Source organism: Podarcis tiliguerta, assembly GCF_965153285.1.
Source record: "Podarcis tiliguerta genome assembly, chromosome: 1".
NCBI classification, from domain to species: Eukaryota; Metazoa; Chordata; class Lepidosauria; order Squamata; family Lacertidae; genus Podarcis; species Podarcis tiliguerta.
In genome coordinates, this window is record NC_139534.1 from 79387405 (window position 1) to 79413427 (window position 26023).

The window sequence follows — 26023 nt, forward strand, 5'->3', positions numbered from 1 at the left end:
TTTTTAGAAAGGAATGGAAATGTTTTATAGAGTATTTTCAAACAAATTGTAAACAAATCAAGACACTGGTAGGATAATTGTAAGAACCTGTGGCTTCAAAAATGTTTATGAGATAGATATGAGAATAGATGAATAAAATAATAAGTTAATTTGGGGTATGCAGGAAATGATGAAAATAAATGCAAAGAACCGCAGAAAGAGGGGGAAGAAGAGTCAAAGTTTGAAATGTTAGAACGATGAATAATTGTACATTTGTACATAAATGGAAATTATAAATTTAATTATATAAAAAAGAAAGTCACCATGTATTTTCACATATCTGATTCTCATTTCTACTTCAAATATTATCATTTTTAATGCATACATTTTCTCCTCTGCTTAACTTACAAAGAAGGCATCCATTAAAATTAACCAAGAGAAAATCTATTGTAACCTAGGGGTTGCTGAGGAAAGAGGATAGTGTAAAATATAATTACTACTGCACTTTTCAAAGAGAAAAGGCTAATGTCTCATTTTGGCGTACTTTTATACGTGGCACTCTTTCAACACTATCTAGCTTTTCCAGAGATAGACTCTTTGTTGATTTAGTTTAAAGCTGTTTTAAAGAACTTTTCCATTTGGTGCCATGCTAGGCTTTCAAAATGCAACTTGTCTTTTATTTATGAAAACCTTACAATAATTTGAAGTTGTAAGACATTTGCATTTTGATCTTGCTATATTATAGAATACGAGCCAAAAGGAAAATCCTGAAGAAACATGCCAGTTGTGCTGTGAAAGTAAAGGGAAAGGGAAGTCCCAGATCCTTCAATATGCACAACTGGGAATCCAGACTGCCTTGGGAATCCTTCAGGATTTTAACAAACAGCATAAAATGGTTTGTATTTAGCAACAATATCTCACTAAAACCAATAAGCACATATTGTGCAAAATGTTAAAAGTTGCTTGGGAGTGAACCCTAAAACCTATTGATATTTCCCTGAAATATCAGTGTCATTTTGGTAAGAGATGTCGAGGTATTAAACGATCCCATTTTCTTCCTTTGGAACTGCAGTAGGATCAAGTCCATGTTGCTTCATTTGTACCGCAATATCAAAAAGGTAGTCATAACATTCGCACCTAAAAGACAAAACGAAAAAAGTTGGCATCTTGCTATGTGATTTAGCACTAATTGTAGCAATATGAATTTTGTGTTTTTTCTTATACAACATTATGTTGGTAATGTCTTTCCTCACATTAGAAACATAATCATAAATAGCAACAAGACCTGAATTAGTTTTTTTAAACTATGCTTAGCTTCCAAGTCTGTGCTACGATCTGCAAAACATGTGAAGGCTTTTGAAAATATTTGCAAAGGGGAATTGTACTCCCAGGGATCTTCACTTTTGGGAATCTGAGTGTTTGAGGGCTGTTCTCAGTATCTACATATATTAAAGGAAAGACACAGGTGAAGCAGAAGTGGCGATAGCTTCATCTGAAAGCAACATGCATTCTCTAGTACACTCGGGAGTGTAAAATCCAGTGGTATTTGCTTGCAACAGCAGAGGGCTACCATTGTGCTTCTTCATAGTTGTACTCACATAGTTGTACTGGGCTATGAGTGATTTCCAAAGAAGAAGAAGAACTCACATTGTCTTGGCTTTTTCCCAAGTTTCTCCCCAAACATAGACTCCATGACGTCTGACCAGCACAGCACAGGAGTCTGGGTAGTCATCCATTGCCTGAGCCATTCTTTCCTTCAGGTCCTTCTCTTCAGGTGTGTTCTCGACAATAGGAACCACTAAGGTATCATCATACCTGAAAAGATGATGGAATTGGGACACGTGTTCCTTTTCAGGTTAGCATTGTGCTTCCGCTACCTGGAAAGGCTGGTCCAAAGCAATCTGGTTGGCATCTGTCTGTCTCAGGAGACAATAGAAGAGTATGTCCCACTTTTCTGCCACAAAGCCACCCAGGTGATTATCAATGAATTAAAATCAGCAATGGCATCTGGTATACCCAGGGAAGAGCAATCCTTTCTACCTGGCTCTCCTGGTTAAGCTGGCCTCCTGCTGGCCAACAGTGGTACATTACCCCTTCCATCAGTTCAAGGTGCAGGAAGACAGGAGGACCACTGAAGGGATGCCTAGCAGAAGCATTTGCCAGTGGAAAGCCTCAATGCAGGATGTTTTGGAGATGGGGATTGACTGAGTTGGTCCCAGGTCTGCTGGATGCTAAGCCAGTGTCACTGTTGTCATGCAACAGCATTAAGCCTGAGCTGGGTCATATTACGATTTCCCCACCTCCACCAGCTGTGTGCAGCAGAGCTCTGGATGCTTGGTGGCCCTGTCACTCTGTAAAGACTCCCCTGTGTGTGTGTGTGTGTGTGTGCTGGATTGAAGCCTAAATCACGTAACACAATGACGACACCAGCACCATGTTACCATGGTATTAGGAAGAGTTTGATCTAAAGCATAGAAGTGAATTAAAGAGGAACTAAATCATCAAAGAGACAGTGAACATCACAGCTTGTTTGTACTAAGGACTTTTGGAAACAAACATTTATTTGAAAACATCTCCCTATCTATGTTTCCATTGGTTCATCATGGCATTGGCACTCAGGAATGGTAGCGTTTGGCTGCACAGCATCAATGGGCACGACCAACCAGGTGACTTAAGGCAGCAACCGTGCACCACACGCCTACCTGGGAACAAGTCCCACTGACACTTATTTCTGAGGAGAAATGCATAGGATTGCATTGCAAGTGTCAACAATTTCAAAGAAGTGGAAACTCTTCTTAGCTTTGGCTAGACTCTATCAATTGTTCTGTATTTTGCATTTATTTGTCTTAAGCATTTACCAGCAACAACGGAACGTCACTCTGCTGTGAAAAACAGAACAATATTAATCTCTCGTTATTAATCACCAGCATATGGTAGGTGAGGCTACACTGTTGGAACGGGTTATTACTGCAACGGACATAATATCCATGAATTGTAAAAAAAAGTCTGCTTATGCCACTGGTCATCCTAAAACACTAGAGAAGTCAATTCCAGAATTTAATTGTCAAAGATCAGACCACTTATCAGTTTTGTTGGGTCCTGAGTTCTTTCATTTTGAAGGGAGTGAGGAGAGAAAAATATCACGTGAATTCCAAGAATTGATGTTTTGTTCCCTAGCGTAATTGTTTGCTTAGAAGTCTTAGCAGATCATTCGTATTGTTCTATCATATTCTGAGAATCTCAACTGTGAGCAAGATGGAGCCTGTCCCTCCCTGGAATTTGCTCTATGAATACTAAAGTGGGATTAAGATAACCTGGCATTGTTTAAACCAAGTTAATTAAAACTGGCAGGGCACTAGCTATACACTGTTGGAACCATGACAGAAATAATAAATTAAACATGCCACAATTTATATGCTTGAACTTTGTTGTTCTAAAATAAGATATGACTCTAAGTATATCTCGCTCTTATATGTAAAAATGATTGGACACCTCTCACTCACAGAAGTATCGTGATTCTTAGGATACTTTCACGTGATCTAGAAAGGTTAAATACAGTACATGTAAGTTCAATCCGTCTTGATTACCAGAAAAAAAAAAAAACCCCTCTGCAAAGGGAGTATTTGTATGTGTCCTCCATAGAAGGGGGGGGGGGGAGGCATTAGAAGTGAAAACCAGAGCAGCATAGTAGGCCCCTCTGCACTATACATTTAAAGCAGTATCAAACTACTTTAAACTGTTTGGGCTTCCCCCCAAAGAATCTTGGGAACTGTAGTCTGAAATATGAAGGTTATGGTGCTCAGAGTTGTTAGGAGGCCTCTATTCCCCTCACAGAGCTCCAATTTCCAGAGCAGTTTAACAATCAATCCCTTTTTTTCCCCAGGGAACTCTGGGAATTGTATCACTTTCAGGGGAACTGCAGTTCCCAAAATCACTTGGGTGAAGCCATGACTGTTTAAAGTGGTATAATACTGCTTTAAATGTATAGTGCCAATGGGGCTTTACAGTTCAACCGTAACCACGTCCTCTCAGTAGTAATTCCTATTGAATTCAATGGGGCTTAGTCCCAGGTAAGTACGATTAGGACTGCAGGCGTACTTATTAATCAGAAAGTCCCAGTTTGAAACTTGACTCTACCATGTATGTGCTAGATGGCCTTAAAGCAAGCCACTCTCATGCTACCCCCCCCCCCATCTGAAATATGGGAGTAATAATGCTGACTTCCCTTACAATGTTGTTGTAATGGGCACAACTAAATAATTATAGTTACAGTGTCAAAACGATCAAGCTACTGAACTAAGATATTTCATAAACTACCTACAAAGCTAGAATCTGGTATACAAAGTGACACAAGAAAGCCTAGTCACTAGGAAAACATAGGAGATAATTTTACACTAATGTGCAAGAAATGTGCTAGGCAGTTGAAAATGCAACAACTATAGGAATTTGGATTTGAAACAATAATATCTACCACCCTACTTTACCCAATTCTTCCAAGGATATCTGTAACAGTAACCTGGGATCTCAGGGATTCTGTGGAATTATTAGATAGCTCTACATCAGGGGTCGGTGATGTTTTTGTGTCTTGGGCCGGTTCATGGTCCTGCAGACGCCGCGGTGGGCCGGAGTGCACACACACATGCGCAAGTGCTATTTCTGGCTTCTTCCAGAGCAGAGGAAGTATGTGCAGCTTCCCATTGGCTGCAGGAGCTTCCTGCAGCCAATGGGAAGCCAGCCAGCGTCACAGAAGGCAGTGCCCGCTCTGCTCCATACTGGTTTAGCACAGCGCACAGGAGCTGACTGAGCGGGTGGTGGGAGTCCATGGGCTGGTTAAACGACCCCCATGGGCCGCTTGTGGCCCATGGGCCTTAGGTTGCCGACCCCTGATCTACATCTACTAACATAGGTTTGTAAAGGCAGAAGAGGTGTGTCTTGTACAACAAAAGCCAATTTATTCCAGTTCAGCTCATATGTCCCACTGAGTTCAACAGAATTTGTGCCCACCATAACCATCTATTGGACTGCAGACATATTTTCTGAGAAATTACCAGCAGAAGTTCTTTTTTTAAAGTGAAGTATTTGCACATTACACATAAAAACAGATTATCTGAAATATGAACAAGAGAGATTGTTCTGAAATCAGGGTAAACTATGACACTAGCCTGAAAACTTATCAAGGGGAAATTACCTGAAATAGCCTCCTGCCGTGCATTTCTTGATCCCTTTTATCATCTCCTGATGAGTAATTTTAAACTCTCTTCCAGGATAGAGAAGTGTGGCCATTACAGCAGCTTTGGAGTGCGTATGGATTACAGCTCCAGCTCCTACGAAAGTGAAAACTTAATGAAAAATATGACTCATACATCACTCTTCAATCGCAGCTCCTTTTTTTCTTGATATGTTCCTGGTATATAAACTTACGACCTACGCTAAATATTTTTGCTAACACGGACAAGGTAAATTAAAAGACAAAACAACTCACTTCTTTAAATCAACGGAAAGCATGGCAGACTGCACTCAGTAATCCTCCGAGAAAATGTATGGGTTGCTTCAGTTTCACTAGCTCAGTGAAGCCAGCTTCTTACGCACCACAAAACAATGAAGGAGGCATCTGTACATTTTCCTATAAGCTCTTTATCAGAGATCAGCAAAACTTGTTTTTCTTATTTTAACCCCCATTTGTAGCCAAGAGCGCAAGAGAATGTTCCATATATCCCAACGTTGGCATTGAATATTAAGAAAACAGAAGAGTGTGTGTCAAAATGAGAGTAGTGGCAAATATTCAACAGGGTCCACACCAGCAGAGTCAGTGTGGTGCTCCTGCCAATGTGACCACACTGCTCCAAGCTTGTCATAACCCAGTTCTGCCCCTGTCCCTCCAGGTAAGTTGCAGTGACGCTGGAAGGGTGGGTTAACCCCACCACAACCTTTCTTAATAAAATTGTGTCTACATCTATAACAATTTCCAATTGTTGTTGTTTAGTCGTGTCCGACTCCCATGGTCCAAAGCACAACAAGCACTCCTGTCTTCCACTGCCTCCCACAGTTTGGTCAAACTCATGTTAGTAGCTTCGAGAACACTCTCTAACCATCTCATCCTCTGTCTTCCCCTTCTCCTTGTGCCCTCCATCTTTCCCAACATCAGGGTCTTTTCCAGGGAGTCTTCTCTTCTCATGAGGTGGCCAAAGTATTGGAGTCTCAGTTTCAGGATCTGTCCTTCCAGTGAGCACTCAGGGCTGATTTCCTTAAGAATGGATCGGCTTGATCTTCTTGCAGTCCATGGGACTCTCAAGAGTCTCCTCCAGCACTCCAGGGACAAAAACCAGTTTCCAGTACTAATTACTAATACTAGCATGCAGCTACCAGCTAAGTAGCACAGGTGGGAAACGGAGGCAATATTCACAATTTCTAGTAATTTGTATTCCTTGGGGAACAAACTTAAAAGGAAGCAAATAACAATCTAGAAAATTATCTCTCTCTACTTGGACTTCAGCCACACTCTCCACCTGAGGGTGTATTAATTACATTCAACACACACATCCCCAGAAGGCATACATTCTCAGAATGAAAATTCAAACGCCCTGTCAAGACTAAAATACCCCAAACTGCTTCTTTTCTTTTCTCTCTCTCTAAGGTTTTGATTTTATTTAATAAAGAACCAGTCCTTTAAGTTTAACCTTTGAACTGGTCCTCCATCCATTCCAAAGGTGCCAAGCAACAGATTCTGGTTTACTGGATCTCTTGTTAATCATGCTAGACATATTTTCAGGATTATACAGTCGTACCTTGGTTTTCGAACAGCTTAGTTCCCGAACGTTTTGGCTCCTGAACGTCGCAAACCCGGAAGTGACTGTTCTGGCTTGCGAACTATTTTTGGAAGCTGAACGTCCGATGGGCATCCCGTCTACTAACCCATGTCTAGACATCCCATGTCTACTAAGCTGCCAGCGCATGAGCAGCAGCCAAACATTGAAAGTAAGGGGAATGGCCAGGAGGTACTCATTCATTGTCCCACTGCTAGCTGAGGCAACTGGGCACCTCTGATTCTGCCACTTATGATTTCCCCCTCAGAAGACTAGTAAGTCAGCCATACTCTGTGGACATACAGAGAGGCTGAATAATAATAATAATAATAATAATAATAATAATAATAATAATAATAATAATAATAATTTATACCCCACCCATCTGGCTGGGCTTCCCCAGCCACTCTGGGTGGTTCCCAACAGAATTAAAAACACACCAAAACATCAGACATTAAAAACTTCCCTAAACAGGGCTGCCTTCAGATATCTTCTAAAAGTCAGATAGTTGTTCATTTCCTTAACATCTGGTGGGAGGGCGTTCCACAGGGTGGGCGCCACCACTGAGAACGCCCTCTGCCTGGTTCCCTGTAACCTCATTTCTCGTAGGGAGGGAACCGCCAGAAGGCCCATATTAAAAATGTAGTAATTGTTACCAAAAAAGACCCTCCCTTGGGGTACATATTTGTATTTGACAAATGAAGCTTCTGTGAATCATTCCTTTTCAAAAAGCCATCAAGAGAGCTTTTTGTTATAAGGAGGCATATATATACTGTAAATGAAATCAACCAATCGGTAACAGAAAGATGCTTTAGCTGTTATAGCAATTACTGCAAGAATTGCATTGTACTGTTATAAAAGCATGTTCCAATTCTGCTGCAGTTTCAATTAAGAAATCTCCATTTTATAAGCAGAATACACTCATGTTTACGAAGTGCTGACTTTTCAATAACGCTGCTTGCTGCCTACCTCTCATGGTGTAAGCATTCATGAAGAGAGGCGTGCATTGACTCTTCTTTAGCTTCTTGTGTGGTGGGGGACCACTGATGTCCCGTTCTTCAATGTCACACACAAACATATCTTCAGGCTATAATGAAAGCATTTGGAGACACAGTTTGAGTATTTATGCACACCTACATTTCGACGAACTAAATTATTAAGGGTTCAAAGATCAGAGAAAGATTTGCTTAAAGTGCATTGTGATCTGAAAAACCACTGAAACTTTTTTTTGGCTCTGCTTCGGAATTTAATAACTGTTTTCTGTTATGATTTTGTTTGATGCTTGGTTTTGCATTTTAATAAAACGAGAAAGAAAAAACCCACTGGAGAAACTAGTTCTTGATAAAATATATTCAATATAATTAGATCCTGAGGGGGTGCAGAAATGTGAGTGTGCAGAAAGTTGTTAAGGCATGGTGGAAGTGACCAGTTCCCTGTCCAGGATCAAACTCGGGGGGGGGGGGACCAGTTTATCCACTGCGAAGCAAAAGCTGGTTGATCCTTGTGTTCTTGGAATCCTTCCCCCCCCCCCCATAACCCTGGAGCAGTTTCACAGATGTTTTTTAAGCATCTTCCATTGAAAAAAATAAAGTGAACGTGCCCTTATAAAGTTTTGTGCTGCCTAAAGACAACGCAGAGAAAAATGTTGGGGGCGAGGAGAGAGAAAGTAAGGCAGATGACTGAGATCAGCATTTGACTAGCTGATAAATACCGTATTGGCCTGAATATGTCACACTATTTTCCAAATTCCGACTGTGAAAAGTTAAAGTGCGGCTTAAATTTGTGACCTTACAAAAATGGCCTTTTGGGATATCGCTGCTGAAACAGACATGGTAAAACAGAACAAAAAAAATGTTTTCTTGCTGATTTGCAAGCTTGAGACTGTTGTGCAATTAAGTCTACTGTTGTCTACTGGGGGGCAGCGGGGCCAGGCAGTGGAGAAGATGCTTCTGTGAAGCTGCATGAGCAGAACCAAGGCGCCATTTCCACCAGTGCGTCCGCACAGCACCTCTCTGTCTCTGCCACATCACCTCTCCCCTTCTTAGCAAACTGCAGTGGTGCTGGCGCCAGGTCAGGCGCATGATGCTGCCTTTCCTGAGAACATCATTTTTTTGTTGTTCCCTTTCTGATGAACTAATTTATGATAATGTTAAGAAAACTGTATGACCAGTACTATATAGAAATGCACACCCTTATATATCACTGATTATATTTTATTTTTAACATTTTTTGTTGCTCGCCTTTAAGAAGTAAACTCCCCTAGGAAGTGCACTTTGTTCGTAATTACCACCATCTTAGCATGCTCGTTGGTTTTCAAAACTCTCTTTCAAAGGATTAGAGACAAACAAATGAAAGCTGAGACCGAGAGCCTCTGGAATCCATCTTTTGATTCTGGCACACGTACAAACAATCGCAGAAAAGACACAGAGGCCTGGTCAAATATTTACAGAGCAATCCTATATGCACATTTGTTCAGAAGTGAATTCCATTGCATTCAATGGGCTTGCACCCAGGTGAGTATAGGATTACAGCCTTCATTTGAAAATATACCTTAATATTTATTTCTCTAATGTTGCAGCAGAAACAGCCTATGATTTAATCTGTACTCCTACCTGGGAAGGAGCTCCACTGAACTCACTGGGGCCAACCTTTGAGTCGAAAAGTATAGAATTGCACTTAAGTTTTATTTTACCGATACATTCTTGGGGCACCTACGAGAATTCAATCTAGTAACTTTTTTTAAAAAAAACACTGTATTGGTCATGCTTTCTGTTAATCACAACACAATATTCACAGATTGAGTTTCTATGCCAATAAGACACAAAGATTTCCTTTAAAATCCAAATTATCGAGTTCTGATATCTGACTCATTTTGTCAGAAGTCTTTTTTATTTAAGCATTTAAGTATTAATTAGGAAGATTAAGTTTTTTTATGCATGTAAATCTGCTTTTTCTTTTCTTTTTCCTGTATTTTCTTCTTTTCTTTTTTCTTAATTCTTTAATTTTCTTTTCGTAGTATGAGATTGTAAATTCTTTGTATATGTGTGTAATTTAAATTAATAAAGATTATTTAAAAAAAATAATCCAAATTTTCATTATGGTATACAACAGGCCCGTCCAACATCCAACAGGTTGTGATCCATATTCCAATATCAAAAACTGGCAGTGAGCTACCACACTCTCCCATTGTCATTCTTCAAGTTAAACATATTATATTTAGCTGGGGAAACCCAGCCAGACAGGCGGGGTATAAATAATAAATTATGATAATGATAAAAATAATAACAAATTATTACCCCCATGCTAGCCCCCTCCCAAGGCCATTGGTGCGCATGGGAAGCCAACACGCCCTGAAATGTCCAATTCCCCCTTTACCGGATGGAAGAGTGGCTTACTTTCAAACAAATGTATCTAGGCTGGAGCTGGAAAGGCAGGGAAAGTTCAGCATCCATGCAGAACTAGGAGAGGGTTTTCTTTCCATGGGAACCGGCGGGAGGGGGGGGAGAGGGAGGAGAAATGTCATGGTCTCTCTCTCGCAAGCTGCCCTTCCCTCGACTCCCTTTCCTGGCTAGCCAGCTGACTGGACGCCTCCACAGCTGCAGCCCATCCAGAGCCCTGTGCGCCCCATTTTTGCCTCCCTGCTCAGGGCGGAGGCTTGTTGGGGGCAGAGGCAGGTGCCTTGTGCCTTTCTGGGCCGGCCAGCTGACTGGGCGTTGGGCAAAGTCGGCGGCCCAGCGGGGTGCTTGAGGCGGCCGCGATCGACCAAAATCCTTGCATGGTCCCTGAGTCGATCGTGGTCGACGCGTTGGACATACATGGTATACAACATACAGGCCCAATTGCACAGGGCTATTTTCATCACATTAAACACTGTTGCTACTTTCTTCCCAGCTTTGCAGACTGCTCCAGCATTCTGGGTGGGGGGTAATAATAATAATAATAATAATAATAATAATAATTTTTATTTATACCCCGCCCTCCCCAGCCAAGGCTGGGCTCAGGGTGGCTAACAAGCAATAATAAAAACAAGTTGAATGAATACAACTTAAAAACAAGATTAAAATACAACAATTAAAATATTGAAACATTAAAATATTAAAATGCAGCCTCATCACAGGAGGAGAAAGGAAAAAGCCTCTAAGATCAAGAGAAACAGTGCTGTACAGAGCCAATTTCTTGATTTCTTCTTAGTGGCTATTCCTGCCTGGCCACTGGATGAAAGCAGTGCTCCTAATCAGTCCTGCTATTGTTGGGTTCTTCTAACCCAATATAAAGCCAAAGGGTAAAGCAGGCAGCCCACTCTTGTTCCTGACAGTAGCTCCCAGCAGCAGTGGCATTAATGGCAAATAGAACCCTCCAATGTTTATATTTGGACAACTTTTCTGCTGTATTTTATGGAAGGAGAAAAATAATCATTTCCTTAATAACAATTTAAGCAATTAATTTAACCAAAACAATAACATTTTAGCATATGTATCCATGTTTGTTAACTGATGTGGTTAAACAATTTTTTTTAATAAAAAAAACTTAGACTGGAGTTTTAGCACACATGAAAAACTTAAAACAAATCCTTATTTGTTGATGAATAGCCTTTGGACCATAATGTAACTTAAATAGAGAACTGTCTTTAGAAAGATTTTTCCTCCAAAAGCATTTTATTTTAAAAATCTGATTTAAATTTTAAAAACTCTGATTTAAATTTTAAAAATCTGATTTAAATTAAAAAAACCGATTTTTAAATTTTTTTTATTTTAAAATCATTGCTTTTTATCCAACCTGCATGCATGTCTTAGTTATTTGGCTTCAATAAGTTTCTCTCCAATACAGAGAAACTCATTTTGGCTTTGCAATAGGAATTGCAACCCTTCCATACAGGCAAAGGGGCTTCCCAGAGTGAGAAGATCCAAGCAAACTATCACCTCTCTCTTGCAGACAAGGAACACTGCAATCTATCTGGCCCATTCATCCAGGCTGCCTCCTTAGTTTTTTCTTTGGCCCAGGATACCTTAATGCCCCCATTCAAGGCTGTTCCAAAATTAGCCTGTTTAGGCCAGAGCTAATTAGAAAATGAAGCTTTTGAACTTTCTTCCTACTAATAAATGTGTGTTTAAATATGTCTGTGGCTGCAATCCTATACATATTTACCAGGGTGTAACTCAGCCAGACTTCCTTCTGAGCAAGCATGGAGGGGATAAATCTTCAGATTAGTTTTCAAGGAAGATTATCAGAGGTAGAAATGCTAGCTGTACCTACCTGAATTCTTTCTTTTTGGACACCAGAGGGAGCAATATATATCTCATTGCTAGAGGGGGAAATCAAGATACGTTTAGCTGTAGGCACAAAGTAGCATGGAGCATATGGCTTCATTTACCAACAACAGAACATACAGCAATTCCTCACAACATGATCTGCATCTGACAGCAGTGCTTAAGCTACTGCCACAGGCTTAGCTAGCCCTAGAATACCCAACATTATTATAGCTTAGAGGTGTTATTGCTTGCCGTTGCCCTTAAAGCTCTTCATAGCTGTGATTATGCAGGGCACGCTATGAGACAAAGAAATCCCTTTTGATTTGCAGGGGAATAAACATCTATACTGCCGTAGGAATGCCACACTGTCAAGTTAACCAAGGCTGCAATTCTAAGGAAGCCGAAGTAGAAGAAAATCCTTCTGAAGCCAAGGGGACTTGATACACAAATAAAGGGGTTTAGGACTAAAGGGTGAAACATAAGCTGTATGCTTTGTTCTTTCTTACTAGTTGTTCATATTTTACTGTGTTTAGCGTACGCCACGATTTAGGGAGGAGGAGCGGGATGTAAATGATTTCAAATAAATATAGATGTTTTTAAAAACTATTGCACAAATCTGTTTGTGGGCAAAAGAGAAAGTGAGGCAACGTCTGCACGAATAACCGTTGCCTTTAATAATATTGGAGTAATACGGAGCTCTGGAGCTCTTACTTGGAATTTTGCAGAGCAGAGACACCTAGTGGTTAATTGGCGATGTTATGCACAGGTGATATTGGAAGACATACCGGTAGGCACCATTATTCATTGGATGTTAAAGGGAGGTGGGTGGGTGCACATTTATGAATCAGATTCCATTTGGTCACTCAACTGGCAAGGATTTGCAGTCAAACTAAAAAGCACAGTATATATCTGTGGGGAATACAGTGGTATCTCCGGTTGCGAACGGGATCCGTTCCGGAGGTCCGGCCGGATCCCGAGGTTTTTGCAACCTGAGGATCACAGTTATAAGAATGCACGCAGCGGTAGACCACTTCTGTGCATGCGCACATGGCGAAACACTCCCGGGTTTGCCTCTTTCGTAACCTGAAGTTTACGTTTCCCAAGGGTAACGTAACACGGGGTGCTACTGTACAGTGGTACTTCAGGTTAAGAACTTAATTCGTTCTGAGGTCCTGAAGCTGTTCTTAACCTGAGATACTACTATAGCTAGTGGGGCCTCCCGCTGCCGCTGCGCCGCCACTGTGCGATTTCTCACCCTGAAGCAAAGTTCTTAACCCTAGGTACTATTTCTGGGTTAGTGAAGTCTGTAACCTGAAGTGTCTGTAACCCAAGGTACCACTGTACTAAGAATCAACATGGTATCTTGCATAGAATTGTCAGCAATGAAAACACAGTGCTTTTTGAAATATATACAGTGAGTATATAAGGCAGCAGCCTCAAGTCACAGACTAACTTTTGTGACACAGGAGCCATTTTCAGTTTAGATGAAAGATTAAGGCTGCAATTGTTACCCCCTGATCAGAAGTGCTGGTGGGAGTTAGGATTAGGTGGCAGAGTCCCTCTGCTGTGCTCTACGTTGGGAATTTCAGTGTAGCCACAGTATGGCCCCAAAATGGGGTGTGGAGTTGAGCAGGACAGCCGTGCATATGGCAAGCAAAAAAACCAAACACATCTACACAAACAGCACTTCCTCTACCTTTTGCCATGGTGGACAGGAACCAGCAGGGTTTCAGGTGAGGCAAAGGATATGCCACTCTGCACCTCTCTGGATCCTCTTGGGATTGCCCTGCATGCCAACCTCTTCCCTAAGGCTTTTACACATTTGCAATAAAATTAAGCAAGGATAATTTTAAAATGTCAGCATTTGAAACTGACATTGCACTGTGTTTATGGGAATGCTATCCTGGCCTTAAGAATAATTCAGCCTTTATTAAGTGGAGAAGTTAAACTATATTATTATGTTAAAAAAAAATCAATGGGATTTATTTCTGCGTCATGTGTTTTTGTTTTGAGAGCCGTTACTTTATGGTTTTCACTACAACAGGCCTTCTGCTTCCTCTGTCTCCAGCCCCGAGATGAATACAAGTGGTGCTCTCCCATTTATTCCTCTAAAATTCTTTCTATAACCCAAGCCACTGACTTCAGTCATCCTGCTGTCCAATTCTAGCCTGTTTTCTAAAACCTCTCTTGCTCTTTAGGGGTATTGGAGTCTCACTTCTGTTGTCATTGCTACTTCCACTTTTATTTATCATCTAGATTCACCTTCTTCTCCAAGCATGCAATGCTTGTCCAGTACAGTGGTACCTCACGTTAAGTACTTAATTCGTTCTGAAGGTCTGTACTTAACCTGAAGCTGTTCTTAACCTGAAGCACCACTTTAGCTAATGGGGCCTCCTGCTGCTGCTGCACCGCTGGAGCACGATTTCTGTTCTCATCCTGAAGCAAAGTTCTTAACCTGAAGCACTATTTCTGGGTTAGCGGAGTCTGTAACCTGAAGTGTATGTCACCTGAAGCGTATGTAACCCGAGGTACCACTGTACTGGCTATACAGAAAGAGGGAAATGGCAATTATCATTGGAAAACTCTTTTTTGGAACAGCTCAAGATCCACCTGCTTGAATCCACATGTGACTCCAAGGCTAGAAATTGGCAGCCCTTGTGGCAAAACCCTTCACAGTGTAACTAATATGTCTTTATCCAGACACGCATACTGTATATCTTTATGCCAACAGATTGCAAGTTTTCCCTTTTCCCACCACTAAGTGGAGCTAGGTATCCACAAATGCAAATATCCAGAGCAACTCGGAAATAAGCCAAACATTTCATGTACATGTTTCTTTAGAAAATCTATTTAGAGTACTGCACCTGCACAAAATCATTCACTTTATGTTCTGCTGTCAGCTGGAGGAAATTATTTATATTCTGCTCAGAGAGTCTGAGGACTTACTTGCTTAAGATATACAAGAATGACAGCTTTCTTATCCGGGGCCCATAAAGTTCTTAAGCTGCTGTATTGCACGTAAGTAGCCTTCTTTGACAATGGTATAAGGCCACTCTAATGAAGTTTCAATTGGCTACTTCTTTTCAACATCTATCATGTTTTATCTTTCACTTTCCCTCCACTTATGCTGCTCTGTGCCTAAGTGGGTATTAGTTTAAAACAACCACCACTAAACACTCACCCGTGCTTCATGCTGATTCCACCACCAGTCCCTGTAACCCATCCTAAGTGATAAAACTGGCGGCAGAGCTCTGGGATCAAATTCCTTGGATGCACATTCTCCTACGGAGGAAACAAAAAGAAAAAGCACATTTTAAAATGGTTTATTTGCTTTTTAAATGAAAGCTGCAATATTTATCTGATTCCTTAATTAAAATGTGATTCCATCTGATCAGCAACCGCCCCCTTTGAAGTTGTTTTAAATAGAAATACTTAGAAATATTGCTATTTTGAACAGATTTCTGCTCTTCTCTCTCAGTCAAGGGGAATTGCTTCTTCCTGCTGTAACAATCTCTAAAAACAAAGAGTATGCTTTTTCTTCAGCATTATGGTTTGTGTATATGCAAATTTGATGAATCAAATCGCGCACAATAAATTCACTGAGATTTGTTTAAGTGGGTGGCAGCTGTTATATGAAGTCCATATAGCATGGGTGACTAAATTATCTATCTCACATTTAAGATTTTGCTAAGCTAGAACTCCCATCAGCTCCAGCGAGCATCCCACGGATGATGGGAGTTGTAGTTCAGCAGCATCAAGAGGATAAAAGGTTCCCACACATGGGCTCTATCCTTTTGGTCAGTGGTAGACAACATGGCGACCTCCAGATGTTGAACTACAATTCCCATCAGCCCAAGGCAGCATGGTCAATAGTCAAGGAAGATAGCACTTGGGAGTTTAGCAATTTCTGGAGGACCACAGATGAGCCATCTCTGCAACCAAGTAAGCCTGCAACGTACGTGGGGGATCATGCCTAAAGCCAAAATTGTGTATAGTCATAACATACTGGGTTCAATGGTGGTGAGAATGCCAAAGTCATTTTTTCCAGAACTTTGCCCCCTTTCCATTTTGTTTAACTGCCGTGCACATAGGTTACTGGCTTACTGTATATCATTTTACTTTCTGCAGAAGCGTCACCTACCCTTCCATACTATTCATATAAACTGTGCACTAGGACTATGAATGAATCAGGCCACACATAAGCCATGAGCATTGTGGCACAAGCATCCAGGAGTCCACTGTGATTTCTGTGCAGAATGGGGACCTGTTTGACCTGGGATAGTCCTGTCCCATGATTCTAGGAGGGACCTGACCCCAGTTGCTTTTTCTAAATAGCACAATTTTCACCGTTTGCAGCTATGGAGTGTGGGGTACATGCTTTTATACACTTGGCTATGGTTGACCAACAGACTTTTCAGGTCCAGTCCAATGCAGAATCTGCCCAGCAGTGGAAAGGGCTGCACAAAAAGCATTTGCTCTTGTGCATATGGTGAAGAACAGTGTTCCTTCTGGTTCCCTTGCACAGCATTGCTTGACACCTTTAGATATTATGGGTACCCGTGGGTTCAATACCTATCTCTGCAGTGGTTTCAAGTAAAAACATGAAGGTTTCCTGTACCTGTGATATATTGTGCACAAGGCTATCACAGTAGTGTCCATTGACTTTTATGTACAGCTTTAAAACATCTGCGTCTAATACAGCTTCCGAAGTTGCACAGTCGACTGCGCTTCTTTTTTTAATATTTCACTCAAACTGAGACTCTATATATTTTCTTAAAGGATGAGCAACTACAAGATTCCCTAAATATTTACATTTAAATTGAAGGGAAAAATAAATTAGATTTCTGCAACTCGTTCAGCTTGATAAATGGTCATCAGTAACAGACATTGAAAGATAACTTTCAAATGGAGTTTCATGAAATTACTATTAACAACTGCAATTTGTCATTCTTCATTTACCACGTTTTAGCAGATGCCAAGCAAACACTCCAGGGCACCTTCACAGTTGATGTAAACTGGAGTATCTGTCCTGAATGCAATGCAGCCATGCAGGTTTACACCAGTTAATGCTGCAAATCATTACTAATCCCAAATCTGCTATGAAATCAAAGTCCTTTGAAACCTTTCATATTATTATTATATGCTAGTCTAGCTATTATACACACTATTTGCTGCAAAGAAAAATGATATACATTTGCATAAGCTGGGTGTAAGCTTCATCTCAGGAGAACACCTTCTAGTACGAGCTTCAACTTATGGTATGTATCAGCGTAATGACAAACATTTGCAAAAGGATTCACCAAGGATTTACAGAATTACTGTTAAGCCAACATGACTGAAGTATATTGATGGCAGGGTGGGGGAGATTGCTACTTTTTTCTAACATTTCAAATGAAGTGAATCATTTATCCAACATGAACTTGAAATTGTTGTTTTTAAAATACAGATAGATCTGGCATGTACAGTGGTACCTCTGGATGCAAACGGGATCCGTTCCGGAGCCCCGTTTGCATCCTGAGCAGAACGCAACCTGTGTCTGCGTGTCTCGCTGCTTCTGTGCATGCACGTGACATCATTTTGAGCATCAGTGCATGTGGCGAAACCCGGAAGTAACCCATTCCATTACTTCCGGGTTGCCGCAGAATGCAACCTGAAAACGCTCAGCCTGAAGCGTCTTTAACTCGAGGTATGAAGGCTGATCGCAGAAGAATTGATGCTTTCGAATTATGGTGCTGGAGGAGACTCTTGAGAGTCCCATGGACTGCAAGAAGATCAAACCTATCCATTCTGAAGGAAATCAGCCCTGAGTGCTCACTGGAATGACAGATAGTGAAGCTGAGACTCCAATATTTTGGCCACCTCATGAGAAGAGAAGACTCCCTGGAAAAGACCCTGATGTTGGGAAAGATGGAGGGCACAAGGAGAAGGGGACCACAGAGGACGAGATGGTTGGATAGTGTTCTCAAAGCTACCAGCATGAGTTTGACCAAACTGCGGGAGGCAGTGGAAGACAGGAGTGCCTGGCGTGCCCTGTTCCATGGGGTCACGAAGAGTCGGACACGACTAAACAACAACATGACTGTATTCCAAAATACGCACTAGGTTGTTAGTGAAGGCAGGTCCACGCAGTCATGAGCCAGGCTGACTGTGTGAATAGCAGTTTTAGGCCCCCTCCCCACTGTGCATCCACAACTGCCTTCATTCACACACCTGTGTGAAGGTATTCTCCATTTTACCATCTGTTGCCTCCAACTCAACCATTTCACCTTCCTGTTCTGGCAATCCTATATTCATATTGTTCTCCAAAATCACTGTGTGCTCTTTAATTCCACTTCCCATTTCCTCCTTCTCTGGTCCACTTTCATCAATCCTAGCTCTGATCTCTTTTAACTGTTCATCAAACAATTGCTAAAGGATGCCAACAGTCAATGGAATGTCCAACAGAGTATTTACCATACTGAATGTTCCTGTTAACAATTCAGTCTCAATCTTAAGATCTTCAATCTCCCGTCTCCACTTTAAGATCTTCACAGTGTTATCTCTTATCAGAACACATTCCTTTCCCACAAAGCAAATATGAAGTAACAAAATTACTTTTGATTTCAAGGCAATACTTTCACGGGGAAAATTGAGAATTAAAAATTCTTAGCACTCAGAACTCACTTTATCATAAAACTTTCTTGGTTCAAACTGTTAGAACATCCCCCCCCCCGCGCTTGCTTTCAGCCCTTTAATGATCAACTCTTCTTAAAGCCATAAAGTAGCTCAAACACCAAATGTAAATTTCAACCAGCAGACAGAAACATCTTTCTCATTTGTAAATTTTAACAGTCTCAGAGATATTTAGAAAAAAAGGCAGACTTGCAGCCCCTATGGCCTCCAGGGCTCCTGAGTGGCTTTTGGGTGACATGTTGATTCCTCCATTCTAAGTTGCTCACCCCCACCCAGATTCCCAGGTACTGACAGCTTCTCGGTCTCCTGGTGTAGAAAAAGGCTTTTTCAGAGCATCAGAAGTTATTAACCTGTTCACTCTTATCTCCAGAGTGAATTTTGATAGCCAAGATTTATGTCCTGGCTATCATCAGTCACCATGTAATTATCTCGGTCGGCAACTTGCCAACAGAAGACGTTGTCTGCCATGTTCATCCCCTGGAAATCCTCCATTCTCATAAAACTAGAACCCAGAGCCATCCAATTAAGTTGAATGGTGGAAGATTCAGGACAGACAAAAGGAATTCCTTATTACACATTTGTTACTACAAGAGGTATTGATGGCTACTAACTTGGGTGGTTTTAAAAAAAGAATAACATCAACAGTACAGTGGAACCTCGGGTTACGAATGTGATCCGTGCAGGAGGCACGTTCGCAACCCGTTCCGGTACTTCCGGGTTTGGCACGGTGTGCAACCCGAAATCACGTAACCTGAAGCATCTGTAACCCGAGGTACCACTGTATGGCTATTAAAGACTACTAGCAATGATGGCAATGTTCTGTATTAACTTGGAGACAGTATGCCTCTGCATACCAGTTGCTGGAGGAAACCATTGGAAAGAGCCCTGTTGCACTCAGTTTCTGTTTACGGACTTTCCATAGGTATTTGGCCACTGCAAGAGCAGGATGCTGGACTAGATGGGTCTTTGATTTCCAACTTAATAATAGGGAAGTGAGTTCAATACTGACTGGCATAAACCAGCTGAATGCCACGTTTCTGAAAATATGCTCTCATATGGAAGGAGTGTAGCTCAGCGCTTTAAACATGAGAAAAATCACCTATGGAAGTGAACACTGCACGATCTGAAGCAGTCCTTGAACCAACAAATATTGTGGAATGTGTTAGCTTAAAAGTTGGCAAGTAATTTTCTTTGTCCATCAGACACCCGCCCCATTTCATTTCTACCACGATTCCCAAACGAGCAAATTTCCATTTAATATAATGGTGTGAAGAACGGTCATATTCCTTTTCTAAAAATAGCAACCATAAAACCTTTAATTAGTCAGTTTTGTACAAAATGTATCAAAATAATTCACATGATATATAATTTTGTTGTTTTATTTTTGGAAGGAGATGAATTACATCTTAATTATAGAGAAGAACTTATAAACTAATGTAGTCAGAGCTTCTGCAATTTTCAAAATTCCAAAATAGAATTTGAGCTCTTCTCATTTCAGTTCCTTTATTACAAGAATTAGAAGCATTAATAAACTGAGGAAGCAACAATAGATGAGGCAGCTGTGCTGATAACCTTAGCAATTTAAGTGCACAAAATGATACATATGTAAGAAGTAGTGTCAGACAACTCTCCCCCACAACATGATTTGCAATAATGCTTTAAAACTAGATTAATTAAACAGCTAGTTTCCCAGGGGAATTGACAGTGGCATTATCATGTTTGAAGGGCCCTGGTGATTCCTGGCACCCTACAGTTATGTTTCCCCTCTGCTGAAACCACAGTGTCTCCCCACTGCCACTGCTCCCCTGCTTGCCTGGATACTCGCTGCCTTGCTCTTTAGCCATCTATTCTCTCTTCTGAGGATAGGATATAGACAGTAACAGGCTGGATAGCCCACTGCTGATTTGGAACTGGAGACCAAAGGAAGTGGAGCAGTAAGTAGGCTTCCCACTTCCTGTCAATATTTGCAAAATGGGCAGCAGGCAGCCTTAAACAGAAGAATGAATGAGACTTTCTGGCCTTTGAGGTCTAAGTATAAAAGTTGGGGTGGGCACTAATGCTATCAGCTTGGGGGCTACCCATAAGGTAGCAGGAATCAGAGAATAGGAATAAATGTTGAGATATAGTGGAGTCTCCCAAAGATTGATATTGGGACCTGTGCTTCTTACCTTGTTCATAAACATTTTAGAATTAGGAGTGAGCAGTGAGATTGCCAGGTTTGCTGATGAGACTAAACTGTTCAGGACCATTAAAAGAGATTGTGAAGAGCTCCAAAAGCTCCATCTGCAGCCATTTGGGTGGGTACATTGGGGAGTTCTTTGGTGGTTGGGCTCCCAGGCAGAACTGAAGTGAAATGACAGATCTCACACTCTCTCTTGTTGATTTCACCAAACCAATGGGTCCTTTCACTGATTATGAAAGTGGTACAACTTTTATTTCTTTACACATTGAAATTACTCATTCTGTCAAAGTTCTGACCACCTTGGATCTTAAATATAAAGCTAGAAGATTACTGCAGCTCAGTTCTATGCTGACTTTAATAATAATAATAATAATTTATTTATACCCCGCCCATCTGGCTGTGTTTCCCCAGCCACTCTGGGCAGCTTCCAGCTAAAATACAATAACCTATTAAACATTAAAAGCTTCCCTAAACAGGGCTGCCTTCAGATGTCTTCTAAAAGTTTGGTAGTTATTTTTCTATTTGACATCTGATGGGAGGGCGTTCCACAGGGTGGGTGCCACTACTGAGAAGACCCTCTGCTTGGCTCCCTGTAACTTGGCTTCTCGTAGCAAGGGAACCGCCAGAAGGCCCTCGGTGCTGGACCTCAGTGTCCGGGTAGAACGATGGAGGTGGAGACGCTCCTTCAGGTATACTGGACCGAGGCCATTTAGGGCTTTAAAGGTCAGCACCAACACTTTGAATTGTGCTCGGAAACGTACTGGGAGCCAGTGTAGGTCTTTCAAGACCGGTGTGGTCTCAGCGGCCGCTCCCAGTCACCAGTCTAGCTGCCGCATTCTGGATTAGTTGTAGTTTCCGGGTCACCTTCAAAGGTAGCCCCACATAGAACGCATTGCAGTAATCCAAGCGAGAGATAACTAGAGCATGCAGCACTCTGGCGAGACAGTCTGCGGGCAGGTAGGGTCTCAACTCTCAGCTCAAATCTCTCAAATAGTACTCAGAACGCTATTCAAATTAAAAATGAACAAGAAAATTAGTAAGTATTGACAAATAAAAGCATTAAAGCTCATAAAGCTGTACACTTACAATTTGTAATAAAGCTAGATACGTGTGTGTAAATATACTTATTAAGTTAACTGAATTTAAGCCTATTTTCCGTTTCTGAAAATATGCTCTCATATGGAAGGAGTGTAGCTCAGCGCTTTAAACATGAGAAAAATCACCTATGGAAGTGAACACTGCACGATCTGAAGCAGTCCTTGAACCAACAAATATTGTGGAATGTGTTAGCTTAAAAGTTGGCAAGTAATTTTCTTTGTCCATCAGACACCCGCCCCATTTCATTTCTACCACGATTCCCAAACGAGCAAATTTCCATTTAATATAATGGTGTGAAGAACGGTCATATTCCTTTTCTAAAAATAGCAACCATAAAACCTTTAATTAGTCAGTTTTGTACAAAATGTATCAAAATAATTCACATGATATATAATTTTGTTGTTTTATTTTTGGAAGGAGATGAATTACATCTTAATTATAGAGAAGAACTTATAAACTAATGTAGTCAGAGCTTCTGCAATTTTCAAAATTCCAAAATAGAATTTGAGCTCTTCTCATTTCAGTTCCTTTATTACAAGAATTAGAAGCATTAATAAACTGAGGAAGCAACAATAGATGAGGCAGCTGTGCTGATAACCTTAGCAATTTAAGTGCACAAAATGATACATATGTAAGAAGTAGTGTCAGACAACTCTCCCCCACAACATGATTTGCAATAATGCTTTAAAACTAGATTAATTAAACAGCTAGTTTCCCAGGGGAATTGACAGTGGCATTATCATGTTTGAAGGGCCCTGGTGATTCCTGGCACCCTACAGTTATGTTTCCCCTCTGCTGAAACCACAGTGTCTCCCCACTGCCACTGCTCCCCTGCTTGCCTGGATACTCGCTGCCTTGCTCTTTAGCCATCTATTCTCTCTTCTGAGGATAGGATATAGACAGTAACAGGCTGGATAGCCCACTGCTGATTTGGAACTGGAGACCAAAGGAAGTGGAGCAGTAAGTAGGCTTCCCACTTCCTGTCAATATTTGCAAAATGGGCAGCAGGCAGCCTTAAACAGAAGAATGAATGAGACTTTCTGGCCTTTGAGGTCTAAGTATAAAAGTTGGGGTGGGCACTAATGCTATCAGCTTGGGGGCTACCCATAAGGTAGCAGGAATCAGAGAATAGGAATAAATGTTGAGATATAGTGGAGTCTCCCAAAGATTGATATTGGGACCTGTGCTTCTTACCTTGTTCATAAACATTTTAGAATTAGGAGTGAGCAGTGAGATTGCCAGGTTTGCTGATGAGACTAAACTGTTCAGGACCATTAAAAGAGATTGTGAAGAGCTCCAAAAGCTCCATCTGCAGCCATTTGGGTGGGTACATTGGGGAGTTCTTTGGTGGTTGGGCTCCCAGGCAGAACTGAAGTGAAATGACAGATCTCACACTCTCTCTTGTTGATTTCACCAAACCAATGGGTCCTTTCACTGATTATGAAAGTGGTACAACTTTTATTTCTTTACACATTGAAATTACTCATTCTGTCAAAGTTCTGACCACCTTGGATCTTAAATATAAAGCTAGAAGATTACTGCAGCTCAGTTCTATGCTGACTTTAATAATAATAATAATAATTTATTTATACCCCGCCCATCTGGCTGTGTTTCCCCAGCCACTCTGGGCAGCTTCCAGCTAAAATACAATAACCTATTAAACATTAAAAGCTTCCCTAAACAGGGCTGCCTTCAGATGTCTTCTAAAAGTTTGGTAGTTATTTTTCTATTTGACATCTGATGGGAGGGCGTTCCACAGGGTGGGTGCCACTACTGAGAAGACCCTCTGCTTGGCTCCCTGTAACTTGGCTTCTCGTAGCAAGGGAACCGCCAGAAGGCCCTCGGTGCTGGACCTCAGTGTCCGGGTAGAACGATGGAGGTGGAGACGCTCCTTCAGGTATACTGGACCGAGGCCATTTAGGGCTTTAAAGGTCAGCACCAACACTTTGAATTGTGCTCGGAAACGTACTGGGAGCCAGTGTAGGTCTTTCAAGACCGGTGTGGTCTCAGCGGCCGCTCCCAGTCACCAGTCTAGCTGCCGCATTCTGGATTAGTTGTAGTTTCCGGGTCACCTTCAAAGGTAGCCCCACATAGAACGCATTGCAGTAATCCAAGCGAGAGATAACTAGAGCATGCAGCACTCTGGCGAGACAGTCTGCGGGCAGGTAGGGTCTCAACTCTCAGCTCAAATCTCTCAAATAGTACTCAGAACGCTATTCAAATTAAAAATGAACAAGAAAATTAGTAAGTATTGACAAATAAAAGCATTAAAGCTCATAAAGCTGTACACTTACAATTTGTAATAAAGCTAGATACGTGTGTGTAAATATACTTATTAAGTTAACTGAATTTAAGCCTATTTTCCAGTGGCTACCCAAATGTTGTAATCCAAAAGCCACTCCGCCCCAGAATAAGAAGCAATGTAAACAGCAACTGTATGCTGATTAGTAGGCACTTCAAAAATAGATATTAATATAGGTATTGTGTTAATCTTTGATGTGGGCACATTTGCCAAGTAAACTCCACCCAATTTTAAAATGCGTTATACAGGCTCATATGGAAAACATGATCTTAAAATAACTTCAATAATTAAGCAGTGTTTTAAGAAGTACTCCCCAACGGAGCAAGATTAGTGACTTGCTACAGGCCACATAGTAAGCTTCATAGCCAAGAAGAAATTAGATCCTGGATAAGAGTTGACTCCAGAAGGTGGCAATGTCACTTTTATTTACCCCATAGGGACTCAAGATTGGGAGGAAGCTCCCTGTCCTGCCTGTGCCAGCATTCTCATTTTGCACAGAATCCAGGGTGCAGAACTAGGGAATTATTGTTTTCATGCTCTATTCCTCTGGGTCAGGCATAGGCAAACTCGGCCCACCAGATGTTTTGGGACTACAACTCCCATCATCCCTAGCTAACAGGACCAGTGGTCAGAGATTATGGGAGTTGTAGTCCCAAAACATCTGGCGGGCTGAGTTTTCTATGTCTGCTCTGGGTTATTGGTCTTCATCTGGTGGCTGGGACCCACTACCGTGTCACAGCCTGATCAAAGGTGGGTGCAGGTCCAACAGCAGCATTACTAATATACAAATATATAGGCAATGTGAGAGGATGGGGGAGGTCTTCAAATACATGTTTGGATGAAAGCTGTGTCTAAGTCTGAAAAAGTAGGAGACTGCTGCTCTAGGTGAAAGGGGTTATTTATTGGTGGTGCTTTATCAGTGCTGGCATACATTTAAAAAATCCAGTCTGATTCCCATCACTGGTAAAAATTGAAGGTACAGTTGGATCCTACAGTTCCTTGCATTTGCTGGTTATCAGCTACTCCTGATTTCTGCCCCAAACTCTTTCAATAGCTATGACAGCCAGACGTGGTGAAGCCTCCCTCTCCATTTGCTGATATGGCTTGTGTCGATATGCACAGTGTTATTAATAATAACAGCAATCTTTGCATCATGCTTCCCAGCCTGTAAATGAAAACTTTTCATCTGCTGAATTTTAGGTTTTCCCCAAAACAGTGTCTTCTCGTTTTACAAAGAGAAGTTCCCCTAGGAAAGTGAGCAGCTTAGCCTTGCTCCGGCGGGCCATCTTCCCTGCTACACCGGGGACCCTCGGCGACTGAACCTGGTCCCTCCCCTCCCACCAGGAGGCCCCTGTCTTCCGCGTGAGGGGAGAGGGAAAGAGAGAGAGGCTGGAGCTGCTCGGCTCTGCTCTTTACCTCGGCTTTCTCCAGGCCCTTCCTGCAAGGACAGCCACAATCGCCTCGCTGCTGCTGCTGCTGCTTTTCAGCCATCTCGCTGCACGCGAGGAAAAGGCCCCGCGCAGGGAGGAGCTTGGCTGAGCCGCCGGCAAAAGGGGCGGCTGCCCTCCAGGCCGGCAGCAGTGAGCTCTTATGTCCTGCAGCCTTATCACCTCAACCCCGACGAGCCACAACAACAAAAACGCGATGCATTCAGTGGAATGCGTGCATTCACTCAAACGTGAAACCGACCAAGTTCAACGGAGGTTACTCCCAAGAAAAGGGTCGCAGCCATTAGGGT

General features: G+C 41.7%; 1 protein-coding gene across 1 annotated transcript; it reads right to left on the bottom strand.

The window, feature by feature from the left end:
- On the bottom strand, positions 1–25845 carry APIP (APAF1 interacting protein). The gene is made up of 7 exons (XM_083445437.1): positions 25702–25845; positions 15213–15313; positions 12036–12084; positions 7752–7869; positions 5168–5303; positions 1627–1794; positions 1–1116 (listed from the first exon to the last, which is right to left on the bottom strand). The coding sequence occupies exons 1-7, from the start codon at positions 25774–25776 to the stop codon at positions 1017–1019; spliced, it is 747 nt and encodes a 248-aa protein (XP_083301563.1). The 5' UTR covers positions 25777–25845; the 3' UTR covers positions 1–1016.
- Positions 25846–26023: the final 178 nt, after the last annotated feature.

What these genes read in the sequence shown, in the direction of transcription:
- APIP (XM_083445437.1), bottom strand. Translation starts at nt 25,776, where the DNA reads ATGGCTGAAAAGCAGCAGCAGCAGCAGCGAGGCGATTGTGGCTGTCCT. An exon ending in GGAATCAGCATGAAGCACGG is followed by an intron (nt 12,085 to 15,212) that starts GTGAGTGTTTAG and finishes TTCCCCCTCTAG; the next exon opens with CAATGAGATATATATTGCTC. An exon ending in ACGGCAGGAGGCTATTTCAG is followed by an intron (nt 1,795 to 5,167) that starts GTAATTTCCCCT and finishes TCATCTTTTCAG; the next exon opens with GTATGATGATACCTTAGTGG.